This window comes from Parasteatoda tepidariorum, chromosome 1 (assembly GCF_982258835.1).
Source record: "Parasteatoda tepidariorum strain Cologne lab strain chromosome 1, Ptep-v5.0, whole genome shotgun sequence".
In the NCBI taxonomy this organism is placed as follows: Eukaryota; Metazoa; Arthropoda; class Arachnida; order Araneae; family Theridiidae; genus Parasteatoda; species Parasteatoda tepidariorum.
This window is the reverse complement of record NC_141755.1, coordinates 97016615-97037981: the sequence shown is the minus strand read 5'-3', so window position 1 is coordinate 97037981 and position 21367 is coordinate 97016615. Positions and strand designations below refer to the sequence as shown.

The following is a 21367-nucleotide window of genomic DNA, read 5'->3' as shown; positions in this document are numbered from 1 at the left end:
AAAAACTTATTTCAGTGATTTGTTTTTAAAATTGAGTTTTTGTTCTCACTTTTCATTTCCCTTTTTGCTAGTTTTCTACAATATTATTTTTTCTTTACTTTTGATTCACTCCTTACCCATTTTTCGATATAGTACACTTTTTTGCAATTCCTTGTCTTACCTACCATTTTCCTTTCTAACTGCCTGATGAGGGAAGGCTCATTCTTCCCAAGATGTGTAGCTTTATTAATCCTTATCTATACTTACATTTTAAGAACAGGATGCATAGCCAAATTATTCAACAAAAAATAAGCACCTTTTACAAACTTTTCAAGCACTCAAAAGATATTTTTAAGCACTTTAAAAAAATATCATAATTGGGCAGGGTTGGAAAATTTTTGACAATTGACGGTTTTATCTCGTTTCAACTATCATGTCAAAAAAAAAAAAACTTAAGGCATTGTTTTAGAGAATTGTTAAAAATCATGAAGTTTTGAATCATGTAAAATGAATGGCATATTCATACGCTCCGGACTGACAATACGCCGAAATAGATTGGGGTTGAATGAATAGTAAAACCGTTGAATAGAAAAATGTGAATTGCGTCTTTTTGAATAATTCACAGCTAAAATTAACATGGTAAAGGAAAAATCTCATTTTGAAAAAGGGAAAATAAGCACCTTTTTAAAAACACCCAATGAAAAAAGCACCTTTATGGGCTTTTAAAAAAAAATATAAGCACCTTTAAGCACTTTTTAAAAATGCTACGGACCCTGAAAAAATGTTCATAGATAAATTACATGTCTGAAATAATTTTTTACTATTTATTCCCTTAGTGGTGCTCGTGTGCTCATTTTGCTGCTTGTGAGAGTAGCTTTCAAAAATTGAATTAATTTACAGAAGTCTACTTCATCTAAAAAAGAAAGAAAGAAAAAAGAAATAAGGCTTTATTATTTATCACAATGGCACAATCAGTTATAGTAAACAAGCCACTTTTTTAAAACTCCGAAAAATGTCAACAATTATTATACTACAAAAATATACATCTCTATTCTACAATTAAATATTGTTCATCACAAATTCTTACTCATCCAGTCCCAAGGAATACACATCTCACCATCTTGCAGTATAGAATAGTAATTTGTTATTCGCAATCTTAAATCCAACAATTTGCACCCAAAATAGGTTGGCTCTTCTAGTAATCTCTCGCAGCAGTGAACCATTAGGTCTGGGGTGATGTTGTCATCTTTTTCTAATGAACTTAACCCAAGTTCAGACATGCTCTGCATATAAACTTTCAGCTCTTTTCTTTTCATTCTGAAAAGAAAAAAAAGAATCATAAATAAATATCCAAATTATGCACATTATTTGACAGCACTTCTACTTGCAAATAACATTTATACCAATATTTTATTTCAGAGCTGGCGTTGAACAGCCAATCCAATTCTAAGTTTACAACTACTAATTTTTAACTCCATATAACTTGTAATTATTAACCCAACCCAGAAGACAAGGGAGCTCCGGAATAAAGCACTGTGACCAAACTAGACTTTGTGGAGGACTTTTTGATGGAAATTCTCTGCATTTGCATTACATGAAGAGGAAAATCACAAAAACTTCTGAAAACATTAAAAATTTATTTGCTTTTTAATTATAAATATTGATAAAAAAATATTTTTTAAATCATTAGAAGCTCAAAGTCTAGGTTTAATTTAATGTTAGTGTATGAACCCGTTAAAAGAATATCTATTTATAGAATTTGATTTTAGCTACAAGAACTTCCTAACAGAAAGATTTATTGGAAATTTTTCATTCAGAAAAAAAATTTAAAGGTAAATATAAATTCAAGAATCAAACAAAATTAAAAAGCTAGGAGTATCTTATGTCTATAATAGAATAGCATACGTCCATATAATATTATTCTACAGTTAAAATGTTCTCCCCCCCCCTTTTTTTTAAAGATATTAATATGCAGTTTCTAATATCCTATAACTTTTTAAAAGATCTTAGCAGTCTTACTTTTTAAAAGATTCTAAAAATATAATTTCATTAATTAAAATTAATTACTAGGCAATAAGATATAAATTTATGAAATGGTAATAAATGGAGCACCCAACACATTGAACCATCAAACGAGTAATAAAATTATAGCAATTTCATGACATTTTCCATTAAAAAACAAATAATATTCTCACGTGTTGTACAACTGCAACCTATGATTAGCCTCTTCCATATTTTTTGAAATAAAATCCACTAGCAAAAGTGCTGGACATGAAGCGGGCACAATGAATTGACCAGTGGGTGATAACATAAGTGGACCAGCTTCACTGCAAAAAAAAGACTTTATTGAGCAATTACAAACTATGTATAATATTTACTGCATTGATTTTAAAAAGAAAACTTACTAATTAGAACATAAAACTAAAAAATTTTGATAAAGAGAAATTACAGTATTTCTTTTTAAATAAAAAAAGCCACAGAAAATTCTTTTCTCGGTATTGCAATGTTTCAATGAATACTCCTACAATACAACAATAAAAAGGAACTGCTTAAAAACTATATATTTGTCGGAAATGAAAAGAAGAAATTTCTTTTAACTAAATAATTTTTTTTTATAATTAAATTCAAGTAACTCTATTAATCCAGTTACAAAGTATGTAAGTAAAAATTATATCAAAAACTTGATGTGAGAGGCAAACTTTAAAAATGCATGAATTTCAAACTCAAATTAAAAAATTACTTAATGATATTCATAAGCAAAATTTTAAAAAAAGTTATTACACAGTAATTTCAAAATTCATCACCTAATTGTAAATGTTACATCTTTAAAAAGCACCATTAAGAATTCAAAATAACTGAAAACTAACAATAATTTTAAATTCATGTCCATTGTAAATTCATTTTTTAAAAAAATTATAAAATTTAGCAAAATTCAGTTTATATTAAATGTATTGAAATTATCATGTCACATAAAATTTTACAATAATTGCATAGCAAAGCAAAGCAAAGCAAAAAAAAAAAATTAATAATGAAGTTACAAAATTACTGTAAATACTATTTGGTAAATATTTTATTTAAAAAATTGCCAGAAATTAATTTTTATTTACATAATATTCTATTAATTAATTTTATGAATAAATATAAATTGATCAATTAATTATTTACAAAAAAATATGATTTAATATTAGTAAGAATGTGCACACGTTGTTTGTTAAAGTAGAAATATTTTCTCGGAATACTACATTTGGAATTCAAACTTAGCTTGTCTCGAACCGTCTCCCCCTGGGAAGGGTTCATTCAATTAACAAAACAATAATGAAGATAAACAAATTTGAGAAGGGTCCAATTAAAAGATAAAATTATTTCGTGAAGGGTCCGTTTTTATGAAAATATATTTCGTGAAGGGTCCGTTAACGCACCCAAATTTCTTTTAAACTGACGCCTGGAATGTAACACTTATTCCAATAGAAATTAATGTAGAATCCTTTGAAACAAAAACAAAATATTGCTACATCTTACCACTCAACAACTATCTGGAATTTATCCAATCTCCGAGGCCATGATGATGGATATCCATGTACCCAACGATGCTTGTAAAGAGCAGACGTTAGCTTGCCAAGCTGTTGACTATATTTTTGAACCATCACAGCAGGCTGGAATTTTCTGTGATCCACTAGAATTCCTCTCAAAACTTCAGAAAGCGATCTCTCTGCTTGAGGCACTTGACTAAGCAATTCATCAAACTGGCCAACTGACTGTATCATCTAATAAACAACAGCACATCTCAATACAGGTTTCAAAATAAAAAAAAAAATAATGGGATGATGGACTTCGTTACAATTTTATTCTTGTTAATGACATATGAAAATTGGTTAAGTAAAGAAAGTAAATTATTCTTGCAATAGCCAGAAACAAGAGCCTGGGGAGCTTAAGGCTCTATAGTTTTGAGACTAATGGCACAATGATGAATGAAAAAACAAATACAGTAAGACCTCAATTATCTGAGCTAATTGGGACCGCTAGTACCTCCGATATTGGATATCTCGGTTAAAAGAAACCATGTATAAAAACCTTCCGTGCTTGCGAATTTAACTACTTTTAAACTAAAAAGCAATAGAACGTTTTTTAAATGATAAAAATAAACAAATATGAACTTATGTTTCAAAGCTAAAAAGATTTAAAAAGGAAATCAACTGGTATTCAATAGGGTCACATGACCACTGTTAATATTTCTTGGAAGTTGAGTGCTTTTGTGGGGAAGATGTGCCTGAAATATGGACAACAAACTAAAATGTGTAGAATTTTTTCCAAGCTCATTTTTCAAAGGAGGAAAAAAAAATAGACTTCGTTATTGCCTTGGTAAACAGAAACCTCGGTTAATCTAAGTTCTACTGTAGTTGTCATCCAGGTAGCAGAATTTACATCGTCAATCTCCAGCACTATCTTCATAGACCCCAAGTTGTCTTAGACACTAAGGCCGTAAATCTGCGATTATTATTATTTTTTTAAAAAATTAGCTCAATTCAACTTAACAAAGCAAACGTGTTTAAACTTTTTATTTTAGATTCAACTTAAAATTTATAAAATGATGCTTAATGCAAAATAAATCTGTAAGCTGTAAAAGCCAATAATCGAGTAACACATTTTTTTTTTCTCCTTTTGTGGTGTTATGACAATTCAGCTTTGCAATTTTGATATGAAACAAGTTTCAAGATGCTTTAAAAAGAGGGCTACTGCTAAAATATTTGGAAGTTTGAGGAATTTCAAAACATCAGTTAAGGAGAATATCAACATTGCATATTTCATAGAATTTGCATATTCGTTTAAATATGATTTAAAATATGCAAAATAATTTAAAAGTTCTTCACATGTTTTTACTTATTATGTGACCAGTAAATTTACTTAGGGAGAAAAAACCATTTATTTTTGGTTAGACAATCATAATGGTGTTTCCTGTTAAACCTTGAAATGCTTTATTTCCTATTTATTGATTAATCAAACATTTTTTTAAAAAGTATACCAGTTTAAAATTATTTTATTTATAATAAGTATATTTTTTCTCACTTTTTCAGTCCAGATTTTACACATTATTAAAACACTAGTAAGAAATAAAATTTTAAAAAAAAGAGCTAAATATACTAAAAATGCTAGCATTTAACTTAATACAAATGCTAACTCACATCAATCCAATGATTACGAACATCTTCACTGCTGAGAATGATGTGACCTTCAAAACTCACACCAGTTTGCCTGCCGAAAACAAGGGTTCGACCTTAAAAAGATATTTCAATCATGATTACCAGCACATTCCACCCTTCAAATAACTAAAAAAAAAATATGACTATCAGAAAATAACACTCAAAACTGGTAGTTAATAACAGCTTATATTAGAAATAATTTTAAAAAAAAGCTAACTATGTAGTAGGCAATTGATTTTTGTCAATTTTGTGATAAGTTGCTATTGTAACTTTAAACTCTTCCACAATAGCAAGTATTGAAATCTAGAGTTTAGTTATCTGGAATTAAAGTCAAATATAAATAAACGAAAAAAACAATTACATATTCAATTTCTAGTCAATGAGAAAAATTATTAGTTACAAAATAACAATTCCAGTTCAGTTATATATTATTAAAGTCAAGTAATGTAACTCAAATTTGTATTGAAGTAAAAATCAATATAATTATTTTTATCAACATCGCCTATTCACGAAATAGATACATTCAACCCTGAGTGAATTATAAAAACAGAAATTAAAAATATATAAATTACATAATAAAAATGCTGTTTCTATAACAATGCATAAATGGGTTAAAGTAATTTTGCTGACATACGACCCTCCGACAAGCATACTTTTCAGGGGGGGGGGAAATAAATTTTGTATAAATAAGGGTAATAAATTACTACCTAGCTCTGATTGTTATGGTTAGAGAGACAGAATTTCAAAATATTTTAATGTTAACAACTACATTTACTGTCAAATAAAATTCACACAGTAAGAAGCTTAAAACAGAGTTGCTACAATATTTTTAGCATGAAAAATTAAATCACTAAATGGAGATTAAGAATGTAGAGTCTTATTTTGGATACATCAGCATTTAGTTCCACTGAATGTACTTTGAGGACAAGGGAAAGAAAAATAAAAATACAGAGATTTCGGTACTTTCTACCACATCTCTGTATATATAGATAATTTTATTACAATTCATAGTCTAAAATCCATTCCTTCAGTAATTATCCAAAACAAAAAGCTTCCCCTAACAAAAGATACCGTACTAATGAGTGAAATAAATGTTTTTTTTAAATCTTAAAATTATTTAACAAATTATTACGAAGATTATTTTCCTGAAAGAAATACAGATAGTTCGACCTAAATGAAGAGAACTATTTAAAAGTGTTAATTCTTCCCCACTTTTATCCCTTGATCATGATATAATTATGGATTTTGCAACCCTTCTCTGTAAAAAAAATTTATATAAAAAGTGTGAATTTCCTCAGAGCTTTGCTAATCCTCAACACTATTAAAGTGATTCAATAAAATATGCTTTGATATTGCCTGATTGATCAAAGAACCCAGTTCAGCTACCTGCTACATGATATAAATATATATTTATTTAGTCATTCGAATCCTTTTTTTTTTTCTAATTCAATTATATGTAAAATCATTTATCAATAAACTTTTAGCAAGTAGCTAACTATGATTAAGCAAGGTAGCGAAACCCCATAATGAATCAAAAAATTATGTAATACAAAATAAATTTCGTCAATAAAAACATTTTTTTAAAAAAAAGAAAAATATTTTTTCCTGAAATAGTAAAATCTCAAAACTAAATTGAAAATTATATAGTAGTAACATTAGGAATTACCAGACAGAGTACGCATAATATCGGGATGCTGAAGATACAGAGTTTTGAAGCTTTGTAGACAACCCCTGAAGTGTGTGATACCCCAGCCACAATTCCAAACAATTTCTTTTAAATGTAAAAGCTCTTTCAATTCTTTGCACAGTCTTTCTGTTTCATCCCTTAAAGGTTGACTAGCTTGTAATCTAATGAGTGCTTTTTCAGCATTCTTGTTGAGCCAAAACCTATTTTAGAATGAAAGTATGTAACTAAGGCTATGAGTGTTACAGTAATTATAAATTGTTGCAAAACAGACAAGAGTTGATTTTTTTTTTCAGCATTAGAGGCATTGCATATTCGTTGACACTGTTTTTGTTTATTTACCTATCTTTGTTCAAACTAAAGTTTAAAGTAAAAGCAGATTTTGTTTTGATACCTTTTATACAAAATTATATTTGATACCTTTTATACAAAATAGATTTAATCAGAAAAGTGGCATTTATAATACAAGTCAAGGAATGGGGCAAATTAATTGAAAAAGGACAGTTATTTTTTCACCTACTATTAACAGTAACATCAAAGAATGGAGAATAACGCACCAAGCCAGCAATATGTTTTTAAGTTAATTATTTTACTATCCTCTCATTTCAAAATTCACTAATTTTATTCCTAAAGTACTTCAATAAATATATGATTTTCAATGAGGGTCGCACCAGACTTAGCCTGGCAGAAAGTCAAGCCTCCCCAAACTGGGAGACTCAAACAAATGAATTGAAAATACTTAAATTAAAACATATTTTACACTTCATACTTGTCTTACATCATTTTTTTCAGAATACGTTTCTAATAAGTTAAAAAATCAATAATTTTGATACCATAATGCACACATTTATTTCAATATAATCTTAATAAAAAAAATTTCGGATATCAATGCATTTTGTACTATATGATGCAACCTACAACATACTGTGAGCTTAAAAATTGTTTCTAGTATAATAAAAAAAAATTTTCAGTCACTGCTCTATCAGAACATATCCAGGCTTGTCAGTCTCATAATGCAAAAATTATTCGATAATAAAAATTTTAAATTTCACATACATTTAAAGAACAGTTTGATATGAAAATGTTATTAATGTATTGATTGGCTTTTGAATAATTTAATGTTAAATTCAATTTTTCCTTCTGTACTGCATAATAATTCAGATTTGTAAAAAGAGTTATTAAATACATTTTTCGCACGTATTCTATCTGAAGATATCATACCCCATTTTGAACGAACTTCAAAATTGTTTTGTTTATTAAATTGTAAAATTAGTTTTTCTTTTTTAAATTGCTGAATAAAATAGTTTTACAGAAAAAAAAAGATTATTTTATTAGAATGTTCAATGTCAACATATCTGTAAATAAATATAGAGACTTTTAAAAAATCTCCTTCTCTCTGCAGAGCTGACTTTCCACTTTTTCCAAGTTTCGCTCTGCAGAACTTGGAAGAACTCCTTCACACACTGGCACGCACCAGCAACGAATAACCTTTCAGACAACAAAATATTTAATAAATGTTTACTGTATATCAACGCGAAGCATTCTCTCCACTACAATTTAAATCTTTTTTTGATTTTATAGTTATGAATTATAAGTCACAAAAAAATTAAGAAGACGAAGGATTGAATTTTGAAAAATACTACTTTCTTAAAATTTAATTTCCCAGGTTTGACTGATAACTATTCTACCGATTTTGCTAAAATTTTGTATTTTGTCATTTAAAATTGCATTCTTTAAAATGATGTAAAAAATTTTAAAACTTACAATTCATAAGTTTTTTGAATATTAGTAAATAAAAAAATATTTACTAAAAGCTACATTTTGCATAAAATTGTCTTTGGTAAAACAAATTTGGTAATTGCATGCAAAACCTTTTTCTCTTTCTTAAAAAGTTTTTGAGATATGATGAAATACGTAAAAAGTTAAATGTACATTAAGACAAAAATTAAATTAATTATATACCTTAAAAAATTTTCCAGAAAAAAAATTAAAATCTTAAAGTTTTTGTGTTTTCTTTATTTGTTTTTATTGAGTATTTTTATTTTAATACGTTTTTTGAATTTTAAAACATATTGAGTAGAATACGTTAATCGTTAGTTAGCTAAGGAAAAAGAAAGGTAAAACAAGTTCATTGTAAATGATTGTGGGAACAATTTTTCCTTTTTATTAGATACAAAATTCTTGCTAAGAAATAAATAAAAATTATGATTTACCGAAAAATAAATAAATATAACAAAAAATCAAATAAAATCAAATTTATTGCAAGACTTAAGATATTTACTTTATTTTACTGCTGGTATTAATTCACACAGATGATTTGTTACTTATAATGCTCAAACCCGCAGTTTTGCAATTTTGAACCGAACTTAAGAGTTCAAGGGAGCTCCCTGGTAACGCTTCAGAACAAATTCACGATCATGGAGTATAAGACTTGAAACAAGCTTACATTTGCACTTTACATCAATAGAAAAAAAAGATGAAAATATTCCATGGTTAAGATGATGAAAAGTTTACTCTCGCCCATGACATGATCCCTCTTCCACTCATGTTATAGTAAGTTAAAACTGTTTCCAGTGCAAACCGAGAGCAGTATACGAATTACCAAGGGTACTCAAACCAAAGTCTCATCAATGGGAAGTGAGCGCTAAATCACTTACCGTATAAGCCACATTGACTCTAGAATACTAATTATTTAAGTTCACAATGAACAAAAAAAAAAAACGAGAGAGAATGAAAAATAGTACTTCATATCCATATCAGGTTCATTTCTAATTCGTTGCTCAATATCTTCAGCTGCTTGTTGTGCTTCTCTCCACCAGGTAGAATGGAATTTATCATCAGCTGGTTGAGAAGTGGGCGGTTCTTTGGGCTTCTTAGTTACTTTAACTGATGGTTTGGATTTTTTTAAGGCATCCAGATAGTCGGTTGACAATTGGCAAGTAGATAAAATCTTATGAAGAAGGCGATGTACATCTTTATCAAGAAGGTGAATATTTACATGCTTAAAAGATGCGCCTAGGAATTTGAATGAAAAATCTAAATTAGGTGGAAAATATCTACATAACTATACTTGAAATAACATGACTTTAAATAATTTTAATTTAAATTAAATTTTGTTTAAAAATTATTTTTAAATGGAATTACTTAATGGATATTGATTATTGACAGTTTTAAAGTAATGAAATCCTTATTTAATTTAGGGGAAAATGATTTATGTAATATTTAAGAAATGAATAATTGACACACTCTTATTAAAAAAAACAAAGACAACAACAACAAAAAAAACCCTGACTTAATTTAAAACACCCTTCTTGAATCAATTCAATTAAAAGATCATATAATTTGCAAACAAATGAGTGTTAAGATATCATTCAGTTACTTAAAACCAAAAACATTTTACTAAGGACATAGCATTAATAATGTTTGAAACTTTTTAACCATTGAAACTTATTTTTTAAGCTAATTTCTGTGTTTATTATTATTAAATGTGGTTCAGTTTATTCATTTTCTACAGTATTTTATGGTTTTGATCAGAGTTATGAAAATATTATAAAATCAAAAAATAAACAAAAAAATTAAAAACTCACAGCAGACACAAAATCTCAAATAAAAACCTTTCGGCGTGCATTGATTAACTCTTGTAACTAGTTTCATTCTTTCCTCGCCCCTCATTTTTGAGAATTTTTTTTAAAAGTCACACATTTTTTTAAAAATGTTAAATTTTTATAGAACTCTATAATGATTCATACCACAGGGATAAGTTTGGTAAACAAAGCTTAAAATAGAAATCCAAAAACGTTATGTGCAAAGACACTTTTTAAATAATTTAAAAAATACCAGAAATTTAAGCAAGAAAAAAGTTTATACAAGACGTAGGAAGCATTTATCTACAGAAACTTATGAATGTTTTAATACAAATATCGATTCGAGATTTTATTTATTTAAATTGTCTGAATATGAATCTCAATAAATGATTTTTTAATGATGCGAATATGTATCTCAATGTTTGATTTTAAAATTGTGTTAATACGAATCTCAATGTTTCACTTTAAAATTGCATGAATACAAATCTCGATGTATCATTGGAAAATCATGCATCAAAATAATATTTGGAAATAATCTTAAAAAGAAGAAAAAACGATGAAGTAATACACTAATGATTATTTTCAAAATGATGGTAAGGTAAACATCTTTCAAAAAAGAATGAAAAATCCTAAAATCTTATGAGGAAAAAAAAATTGTTTTTTTAAAAATGGAGGGAAAACTTATCGAAATTCGTTCCGGTTTTTTGGTTTTACGGTTTTCTGATTTCCGGATAACGGGTTCCGTACTGTACTTTAAAACTGAAATTTCATGATTATGTTTAAAGTAAAAAGATATTCAGATTTTTTCCCCGAATAGATTATCCTCTACTTGTAAGCATTAAAAGTCAATTCAAAAGGAATCAAATATTCTCCATATAGTTTGAAATGTATTTTCGTTTACTTTAAGGGAAAGACAAGCAAATTTTTTAAAAGGGTAGTCTACGATCCGTTCCTAACAGATGTTTGTCTGGTCATTTCTAAAGGACATTTGAAAATCAGATTGATAGGGTCAAAAATCGATGCTCTAAAAAAGTAGTCGTTGTAGGATGTGGTGGTACAATAAATGAGAAGTTTCACTGTATAATAAAACAGGATGCATAGCCAAATCTTTCAACAAAAAATAAGCACCTTTTAAGCACTCTAAAAATATCTTTAAGCACTATATACATTAAAAAAACATAAAATAATTTTCAAAGATTTCACATTATCATGATAAAATAATGTACAACATGTAAAATGATTAGCACTTTCTTACGCTATGGACCAATGGTACGCCGAAATGGATTGAAGTTGAATGAATTGTAAAAACGTTGAATAGAACAATGTGAAAAGCATGTTTTTGCACAGTACATGGCGAAATTCGACATGGTAAAGAATTAAAACCGCATTTTCGAAAATAGAAAATTAAGCACTTTTGAAAAACATCCAATGAAAAAAGCACCTCTAATGGCTTTTAAAAAACGAAAATCGAAAATAAGTATCTTTAAGCACTTTTTAAAAACTTTATGCACCATGTAAAAACTAGAAAAATTTCAAAAATATTAGAAAAAGCGTAAATGATAGAAAACTGAAAATTAAAAAATTCTAAGCAGAACAGAGGAAAATTTAATAATAATATTATTATTACTATGTGTAGCATCTCATACAAACTACTTACTCTTGTTGACTTTAGGCTGTCCATCTTTCAGACAAAATGTTAATGATATTGGACTTGTGGGCAAATTTTTCAAAACTGTTTCCAAATAGAAATTCAGCTGCTTCAAAGAATTTTCATTTATTTCCTATAAAAATAATAAAGTTTTTCAATCTTTAAAAATAAAGTAAAACCATAAGAAACAAACTAGAAATTAAAATTTTATCATTTAAAAAAGAAAATAAAAATTTAGCGTGTCTAATAAATTTATGAAAACAGGCACTAAAATTATAAATAATTGTTATGTATGTCAATAATTGCTATTTACATTATTATGTCATTAATTGATATTTACATTAAATATTAGATTTAGTTTTAAAAGATTTATACATATACAGCAAAGAATATTAAAAATTATTGTATCATTTATATTATGAAATAAAAAATTAAAATAAATATAGAAATGAATTTATCATAAAACTGAATACACAATTACAAGGTAACTTGTTTGTTTCTTCAAAAAAGTTATTACTTTTATAATTAAGAAAAGGATTTTTAAAAAAATACAATTTTCCTAAAACAAAAAAATAAATAAATAAAAAATTAGCAAGAGTCAAAGATATAGATATTTTAACCTTCAATTTTCCTTGCAATAATGGTCATTAATGGAAGTTGGTCGTTCTTAGGGTTTACCTCCATTAACTTCAAAATGTTATCAAAGATACATGATTTTTTGCAAACGATTTTAATTTTAATCAATGTTGTTTTCTTCGTACAAAAGATAATTCCATTAAATTCAATAAATATTCATACCATTAAATTCAAACTTTTTATAATTAAGAGCACTTTCTTTGTATTTGATGTAAAGCTTTTATAGCTTAAAATACTAAAAAAAAAAAATCCTTAAAAATATCATTAACAAAGAAAATATTTACAAAATATTATTGAGTCTCAATAAAAATATATACTTGAACAGGAATAAAACATATTGCTACAAAAAGTGATAATTATTGTTCTAAAGCTGACTAAACACATTTAAATACTGTAATTCAAGGGATCTTTAAAAAAACACAAGAATATTGGCTTATTTTTTCAACCGAAGCAATTAAATGAAAGTTAAATATTATTTATTTTATAAGATAATGAAAATTTAAAAAAAAATTAAAATTATTCATATATTCTCTATTAAACATAAATGAATCACTTATTTAAATAATACCTATATTTATGAGTAATATATAAACATTTAATGCAAATAAAGATATAGATCAGTGGTTCCCAAGCTGATCTATATTTGCATTAAATGTTCAAATGGAAATGTCAGAGGGGTTACATGAATTAACACTTTTTGAAAACTAATAAGTTTGTATCAAACCACTAATCCATTACTCATTTAATATTAAGGTTATTTATATTAAATTATTTATGAAAAATTGCAATAAAATTGAAGGAAATTTCAAAAAATATATTTTTTTCTAATAACAATACATCAAATAAATTGCTAAAGGATATGCATTTATAAAATATTACATTAGTATTTCTCATTGTACTTTGAATTCAAGAAAAAAATAAGTATTTTTCTCTGACAACCTTCCACACAATTTAATGAAGCAAAAAAGGCGCCTCTGAAGACTAGCGAATGTAACTGTCTAACATGAAACCTGATTTTAAGTCTTAATGTAAGCAATGAAAAATTTTCATTCACATTAAATATTTCAGAGTTAATTCATTTGATATATTTCGGAATTAATTATTTAAAAGTCAGGGTTCTACCAAAAGAAGTTTGATTGTTCAAGGGTCTGTGGCTGAAAAAATTGGGAGCCACTGGCATGAATTAGTTGTGAATTAAAAATGAATTCTGACTCACTTTTAAACAACGATAAATGATAAACCCAAGACACACAGGATTTTTTTTTTTAGTCTGAAATCAGGAGTATTGGACAACTCCTGTGACTATCTAAAATGTTCACTATTTCGGAAACTTGCCAAATTTAGACGAACACAAATGTTTAAAACAGTAGTCGAGAAAACTACATTATTTTTGTAGTTTACTACAACTACTTTGTTACAAATGTAGTTAATTACAATTACAACTACTTTTCTTTTAATGTAGTGACAACAAACTACTTTGGAATCATAGTAACTACTTCAAAGAGACGAACTTTGCTGGAGAACTTAATTTACATTTATGTTCCAATAGGTTTTGAATAAGAAATTGACTTACATTAAATATAAGAGAACAGTTAAGTACATTGAAAATATATAAGTTAAATATTTATGTTTACATGAACCAGTTTGTTATTCCAAATTTTTTTCATCTAACTTTCAACTTCTGGACAGCAAATATTTGATTTAAGAAATATGAAATTATCAGATACTTGAAAAATTGTTTCATTGTGATAAAAAAATTTTTGTTATTTATTTTCGCAGGGGAGACATCCACAGGGGTGATTGCGAGCCCAACTCAAAAATCCTGAAAATTTCTTGAGTAAAATCATTAATGACGCATTTCAAAAAATTAATGTCTCTATAAATTTAGATCATAGATATTTTCAAAACATGACATTCTAAATAAATTACATGCAGCCTAATTTAAATGAATGATTATGTACAAATTTACTTTTATCTCTAATCACAATTATTATTCTAACAGGAAAAATATTTACAAATGAAAGAGATGCCAAGTATAAATTCTAGTTCTAATATTTTTAAATAAAATATACAGAAGTTTTTATACATAAATGTGATCGGTGATTTCTTAAAACTTCTGGATCTTGGATTTCCAGAAACTTCCGGATCGCGGTTAGCGAAAAATCCGGAAAACCGGATTTTTCTGGAACACAATCATCTCTGGACATCCATTTAGTTTTGAATTAAAATGAAATAAATAAAGTTAAAATTAGCTGCACTTGGCTAAGTGTAAAAGTACAGTAGGGAACCGATTATCCAGAACGATCGGGACCATCGCTATTCCGGATAAGTGATTTTTCCGGTTTTCTGAATCTTTACAAAAAGCAGTTTTTTTATTGTTAATCCCAACTAAAAAAAAATGTTTGGAAATAATCTTAAAAAGAAGAAAAAACGATGAAGTAATACACTAATGATTTTTTCCAAAATGATGGTAAGGTAAACATCCTTCAAAAAAGAAAGAAAAATCCTAAAATGTTACGAGGAAAAAAATTTTTTTTTAAAAAAATAGCGGGAAAATTTATCGAATTTCGTTCCGGTTTTTTGGTTTTTCCGGTTTTCTGATTTCCGGATAACGGGTTCTGTACTGTATTAAGAAAAACCATTTTTAATGTCAAAAGACTCTCCTGAAGTCTGAAAATAACTTTATATTGTTGACAACCATTCCGTACACTATGTATTACCTTCTCTCTAGGAAACTGATAAAATAAATCAGGATGCACTGCAAAATAAAAAGGTCTTAATGCAGCAGAAACTTCTTGTTGAGTTAACGGCACTGCACGTTGATAATTTGTCGAAAAACAACTACAGTATACTTGAAATGATTGCCTATTGCTAAAATGAAAAGAAAAAAAATATGTAACATCTATGTAATAGTTATTGCATATTTACTAAATACACATATAAAATAAATATTAAAAACTTAGAAGCTGTTTATTTTTTTTAACTTTAGGAAAACAATAAAATTAGTTAAAAAGTACTTCAACGTCTAGCAATTGCAAATCCAGTTCAATTTAAAACCTGTTTTCGATAATTGTTAAAACTAATCTCAATTCATTCTGCATTTTTCACTGCTAAATAAAATTTTATTGGCACTTTACCATAAGTTAAGGGCAAGCAAATTCACCTATTTTTTTTAAAAACAGTTATGTTAATAAACAATTGAATTAATAACCGAAAAGTCATTTTCACATTCATGTTCAAAAATTTATCAATAACTGATTTTAACACTAGAAAGACAGACTGAAACTTTGTATATACCTATATTGCCCAAAAGACTGGATTGTGAAAGAATAACTAATGTGTAAAGAAATTTTTTTTAAATTAATTTCAATATTTTTTATATTATTTACTGTTATATAACAAGTTACTAGAAAATATTAACAATAAAAAAATTACATGTTGTACAAAAAGTCACAAAATTCTAAAAAATTGTGTCATTATATACCTCATTGTTTTTTTTTAATTGAAATTAAAAAGCAGTCAAAATGACTTCCTTGGGCAAATCTAGTGATAAAAATTAAAAGAAATTTTCAATCGATGAAGAATAACTTTCTCTTAAATTTAAATAACTACAAATTTGAAAACATTTATTATTAGCCCAAACTCAGAAGATTTTACCTTTAATGTAGAAAATGAAACCATTGTTCCATGCTGTATTTCATAAACATTATTTAAAATATTAAATGCAATATTTATTTTTTTTCTTTGACCTAAATCTATAAAAAATAATGAAAAGTGTATGAAAAATAAGTTTCATAAAAATTCCGCTTCTAAGGGTAATTACTGATTTCAGTTAATTGTTTGTTTTATCATTAATGACCTTGTTTCAAAAATTAATGACTCAAGACATAAAATAAATGTAACTTTAATGAGGGGAGATTTCCCTAATCAATTACAATTTATTTTTCTGCTTTCTTTCCTCATGTTTTAAGTATTTTTTTTAAATATTTTTTTAGATTATAGCAATGGGTTATAAAAATTTCACTATTAATTTGGAAAATTGTTTTCTTTTTAATAACTATTTGGGGAGATTTCCGTATCGTAATCTGTGGCAAAATAATCACCAAGTCTTGGAAGCTTCCGGGCAGTGCCCCACGAGAAACTAAAAACAACATCACAGAAAGAGACCAACTCGAAAGATATAACTCGTAGCTACCCCCGGGCAAACATCTACATCTTTTTTTTAAAAAAAATTGCAAGTTTAAAATCTATTTAGCAGCTTGGAGATTGCAGTTGGCACGACAGATCACGATATGGAAATCTCCCCAACCATTTTATCAATTATCAACATTGATCGTAATTCATTTTGACGGTAATTTTTTTCAATACAATAATATAATACCTATCCCATTTTCTAAAAAAGGAAAGAACACATCATAATGCTAAATTGTATATGATAAATTCTTACCAAATCTTTCTGCTTATAGAAATCATTATCTATTTGTAACAGCTTCAATCAGAAAATTTGGCATTCTCAGAAATACAAACTGAATTGGCCCACTACTGATGAGAGATGTATCTGAAAAATATTATCTATCAACAGAAGTTTCTTAATATATATATATATAGTAGGGAACCGATTAACCGGAACGATCGGGACCATCGCTATTCCGGATAATTGATTTTTCCGGTTTTCTGAATCGCTACAAAAAACCGTTTTTTTATTGTTAAATCCAACTAAAAAAAATTTTTTTTTGTGGAAATAATCTTAAAAAGAGGAAAAAATGATGAAGTAATACACTAATGATTATTTCCAGAATGATGGTAAGGTGAACATCTTTCAAAAAAGAAAGAAAAATCCTATGAGGAAAAAAAAAATGTTTTTAAAAATGGCGGGAAAATTTATTGAATTTCGTTCCGGTTTTTTGGTTTTCCGGTTTTCTGATTTCCGGATAACGGGTTCTGTACTGTATATATATATATATACAGTTGAACCTGCTTATCTCGAATCTCACAAGAAAGGCGAAAATTCGAGATAGAGAGGTTTCAAGTTATACAGGTACTATAAAGAAATTAAATTTAATTAAGAAATTTGATTAAAAGTGCTTTGTTTTTAGTAGAAAAATATAGACATTTCTTTAGATTAATTATACCACATAAATCTATTTACATAACAGTTTTTTAACATACATTTAACACTGAAAATAATAAATAAGATTTTTGACTGATATCCTTATTTGTTTCAATTATTCTTTTGAGGTTAGAAATATTGCAAATTCCTCATAGGTCATTTTCTATAGTTCACTTTAAAACCCTTAATTATCCTGTGATCCATTGGTTGCAATTTTGAGGTTAAAATGAATTTCTATTCTTAGCTTTCTTATCTAGGTTGGAAAGCTAACCCCTGATGGTCACTACTCATTAACCCCTCACTTACTGCCAGAATCATTGTGTTCCTTTCTAGTTAAGGAAGTGCAGGGATAGTGATTGAAATTCCAAGAAACACCCCCAACCTGTTCATCCTTACTTCCTGTGGGTTCACGAAATTCATCTCTGTCTACAAGTTCTGCTGATAAAGTTTTGACATTTGTGCTCCATTATTAGAAATTCGAGAAATGGAGGTTTTGAAGAAAAAAAATCAACGTAAACATGGAAAATACATTTATTTTAGACAGTAAATGTAGGGAATTTTAAAAATTTCGAGATATAGAGGTTTTCGAGATAAACAGGTTATATATAAAGTTATATATATATAGTATATAAAGTTATATATATATAGTATATATATATAAAGTTATATCAGGGTGCGTAGCCAAATCCTTCAACAAAAATAAGCACCTTTTAAAGTACTTTTTAAGCACTCAAAAAATATTTTTAAGCACTATATACATTAACAAAATAATTTTCAAAGACTTTTATATGATCATGAAAAAATTACTAGTTTTTGACAAAGAACTCTTTTCTTGATTATATTAGCCACTATAAAAAGATCAAGAGATTTTTCAGTTCGATTTCAGAGGAGAAATTGAGAATATCTTGCAAAATACAACACATGAGAGTGCAAGAATTTCACCAAACCCAGCTCAGTAGATCCACATGCAGACCCGCAAGTATTTCATCAAACAAGTACGATTGGCACTTTCATATGCTATGGACCGAAGATACGCCTAAATACATTGTGTTTGAATGCAGTGTTTTCACTACAGCGCGAGAACACGAGAATCTCACACATTTTCTTATGTTCTCGCAGTAAAAAATGATTATCGCGAGAAATTCGCGCATTCTATAAATCAATTTCAAAATTCGCGAATTTCTCGCATTTTGAAAAAAATTTCTCATTTGCGCCATTTAGAATAAAATCCGTTTCACTTTTCTTCCTGGATCTTTTATTATTTTCAACATCTGCCCCATTATCTAGCTTCCCTATTCACCAGTATTATTCAGAACCTGTAAGAACAACAGAACACCATCCTTCCGAACCACGGAACCTCTTTCAGAATGCATTTCTCTGCAACCACTTGTTTACCGTACGTAAGGTTTCTTCATGTAAGACGTTCAAATTTTTTGCTCGTTAATGTAAGATGGATAAATACCTTGTAAAGCCAATATCTTCTACTCCGAAACGGACAAATGAAAATGAAACAAATGTGGGTAGAAACGATCAAAACGAAACAAATACGCATTTGAGCAACCTTATGAGAATAGCTGATGAAAAAGTAGATGTAGAACATTTTCCATATGATGATACAGCAAAAATATTCAATGCTTTAAAAATTAGAACATGTTAAAAATGCATTATAATTAAAGAAATGATTTTTTTTTTCAAGTCTCTTTGTGTTTTGATTTTTTTAATTTTTGAAATCTCACCCTGTTTTTGAGAAAGGGTGAGAAATTCTCACCCATTTTTCTTCTGAGATGAAAACACTGGAATGAATTGTGAAAACGTTGAATAGAGCAATGTGAAAACCACACTTTTGCATAATACATAGCGAAAATTGACATGGTAAAGAAAAAAAACCTCATTTCCAAAAAGGGAAAATTAATCATTTTTTAAAAACACCCAATGAAAAAAAAGCAACTTTAAGGGCTTTTAAAAAACGAAAATAAGCACCTTAAAGCACTTTTTAAAAACACTACGCATCATGTATATAGATCTAAATTCATCTTAAGAGCATAATTATAATTTGATTTATATTAGAAAGTGAAAAAATGAAGTAGAAACAATGCACATGTGACAATAAATTTCAATTTATAAACATAGTAATTTAAAACAAAAGTTGGGTTAGACTGAAACTCAAGATGGCCCTCGGATTAGATAGGGAAACTCGGAACTTATATTTATGAAATCTTCCACTTTCATACAATTTTTATTGCGATTTCATATGGATAGAAAATATCACTTTTCCGTTATTTCCTATGTTTTCTGCAAGAAAACATAGAAACAAGAACAAGAACAATTAAAAAATTGGTCAAAATAAGAGGGGAGCCATATTATTTACTTTAACCAATATTAAATGTTAGAAAGATCGTTTAAAAGATGCTATTCGTAGAAGGGTACATATTTGTAATGTGAATACAAAATATAAATCAGTACAATGAATGTACTACTCACCATCTAAAACAACTGTTTAGCATAATATAAAAAAATTTCAGGCTGCATTAACCATAATAAGAATTTGTATTTCAGATTGTAATAATAATTTACAACACCAACCTTTTCCCACTCTGTTTACAAGTGTCAAATCATGAATGGAACACATGTCATATGACCTTGAAATTTTGTTGCCATTCCAAAAAATCTGTTGAAGAAAATTCTTGAATGGCAACATTCGCTCCCAAATGGTTCAAGCGCCTTGCTACGGTAAAAGAAAAAAGAAAGAAAAAAAAACTCTCAAATCACAACACTTGCGATCGAATGCCACCTGCTGGGAAGCCTCTAGTGCAGTTCGTCTAAACAACATTGAAGTTCATTCGTTATAAGTAGCTTTATAATTTGTTCTAGTCCCGCAGTGGACTGATCGTTAAGACACGGTTCCCAGCGGATCACCGAAGTCAAGCATCACTAGCTGCGGTCAGTGTGCGGGTGGGTGACCACTTGGATCAGTGTGTATAGGGACCGAGGATGTGCGGTATTGGTCCTCGTTGAACTGTACTACCGTAAAGTGTTCGACTTCGCGTGCAGATCGTCGGACTACCGAAGCGGGGGTGCCATCCCCTCTGCAGAGAATCAAAATTGTGATGGCATGTCTTCGGATCATCCTCAGTGATGTTTCCCAGACCGTCGCCAATAGCTCATTGTGCAGCTCTAGTGCGACGTAAATGAACAACAACGATGATTTGTTCTTTTTTTTTATTTGATTTTAATAAATTGTACTGGTTAATAATTATTAATAACATTCAATTTGTCTCTGTGCCAGAAAAATCTAAAACTCACGATTGTTACGGATGCTAAACACATTTTTTTGCAAATTTTTTAACGATTTATAATTTGCAAATTTTAAAAAAGATATATAATATTTAAAAATTAATTTTTTATATCATTCTGAAATTTAAATGCTTGACTTAACGTTCATTAATTTCTTCAATTAGGGAAAAAAGAAAGAAATCTTGTAATTTATATAACCTTTGTGCATTACAATTATAATCTCTTCCAGCTTCC

General features: G+C 28.0%; 1 protein-coding gene across 3 annotated transcripts; it reads right to left on the bottom strand.

Annotated features, from left to right (window-relative positions):
• Positions 1-909: 909 nt before the first annotated feature.
• On the bottom strand, positions 910-20634 carry LOC107441855 (T-cell activation inhibitor, mitochondrial). Of its 3 annotated transcripts, none has more exons than XM_087169333.1 (10): positions 20423-20634; positions 17177-17287; positions 15450-15600; positions 12103-12226; positions 9606-9876; positions 6844-7064; positions 5160-5251; positions 3499-3743; positions 2175-2306; positions 910-1296 (listed from the first exon to the last, which is right to left on the bottom strand). In XM_087169333.1, exons 2-10 carry the CDS (start codon positions 17200-17202, stop codon positions 1053-1055), a joined length of 1506 nt encoding a protein of 501 aa, XP_087025459.1. In that variant the 5' UTR covers positions 17203-17287; positions 20423-20634; the 3' UTR covers positions 910-1052. The 3 variants fall into 3 exon arrangements, with proteins under 3 accessions (XP_087025459.1, XP_087025456.1, XP_042896099.2); XM_087169330.1 differs by having other exon boundaries at positions 20321-20500; XM_043040165.3 differs by lacking the exon at positions 17177-17287 and having other exon boundaries at positions 20321-20477.
• Positions 20635-21367: the final 733 nt, after the last annotated feature.

Coding starts and splice junctions, on each gene's coding strand:
- LOC107441855 (XM_087169333.1), bottom strand. CDS start 17,202: ATGATTTCTATAAGCAGAAAGATTTG. Junction 12,227..15,449: donor ATCAGTTTCCTAGAGAGAAG/GTAATACATAGT, acceptor TTATTTTTATAG/GAAATAAATGAAAATTCTTT. Junction 7,065..9,605: donor GAACCTGATATGGATATGAA/GTACTATTTTTC, acceptor ATTCTAAAATAG/GTTTTGGCTCAACAAGAATG.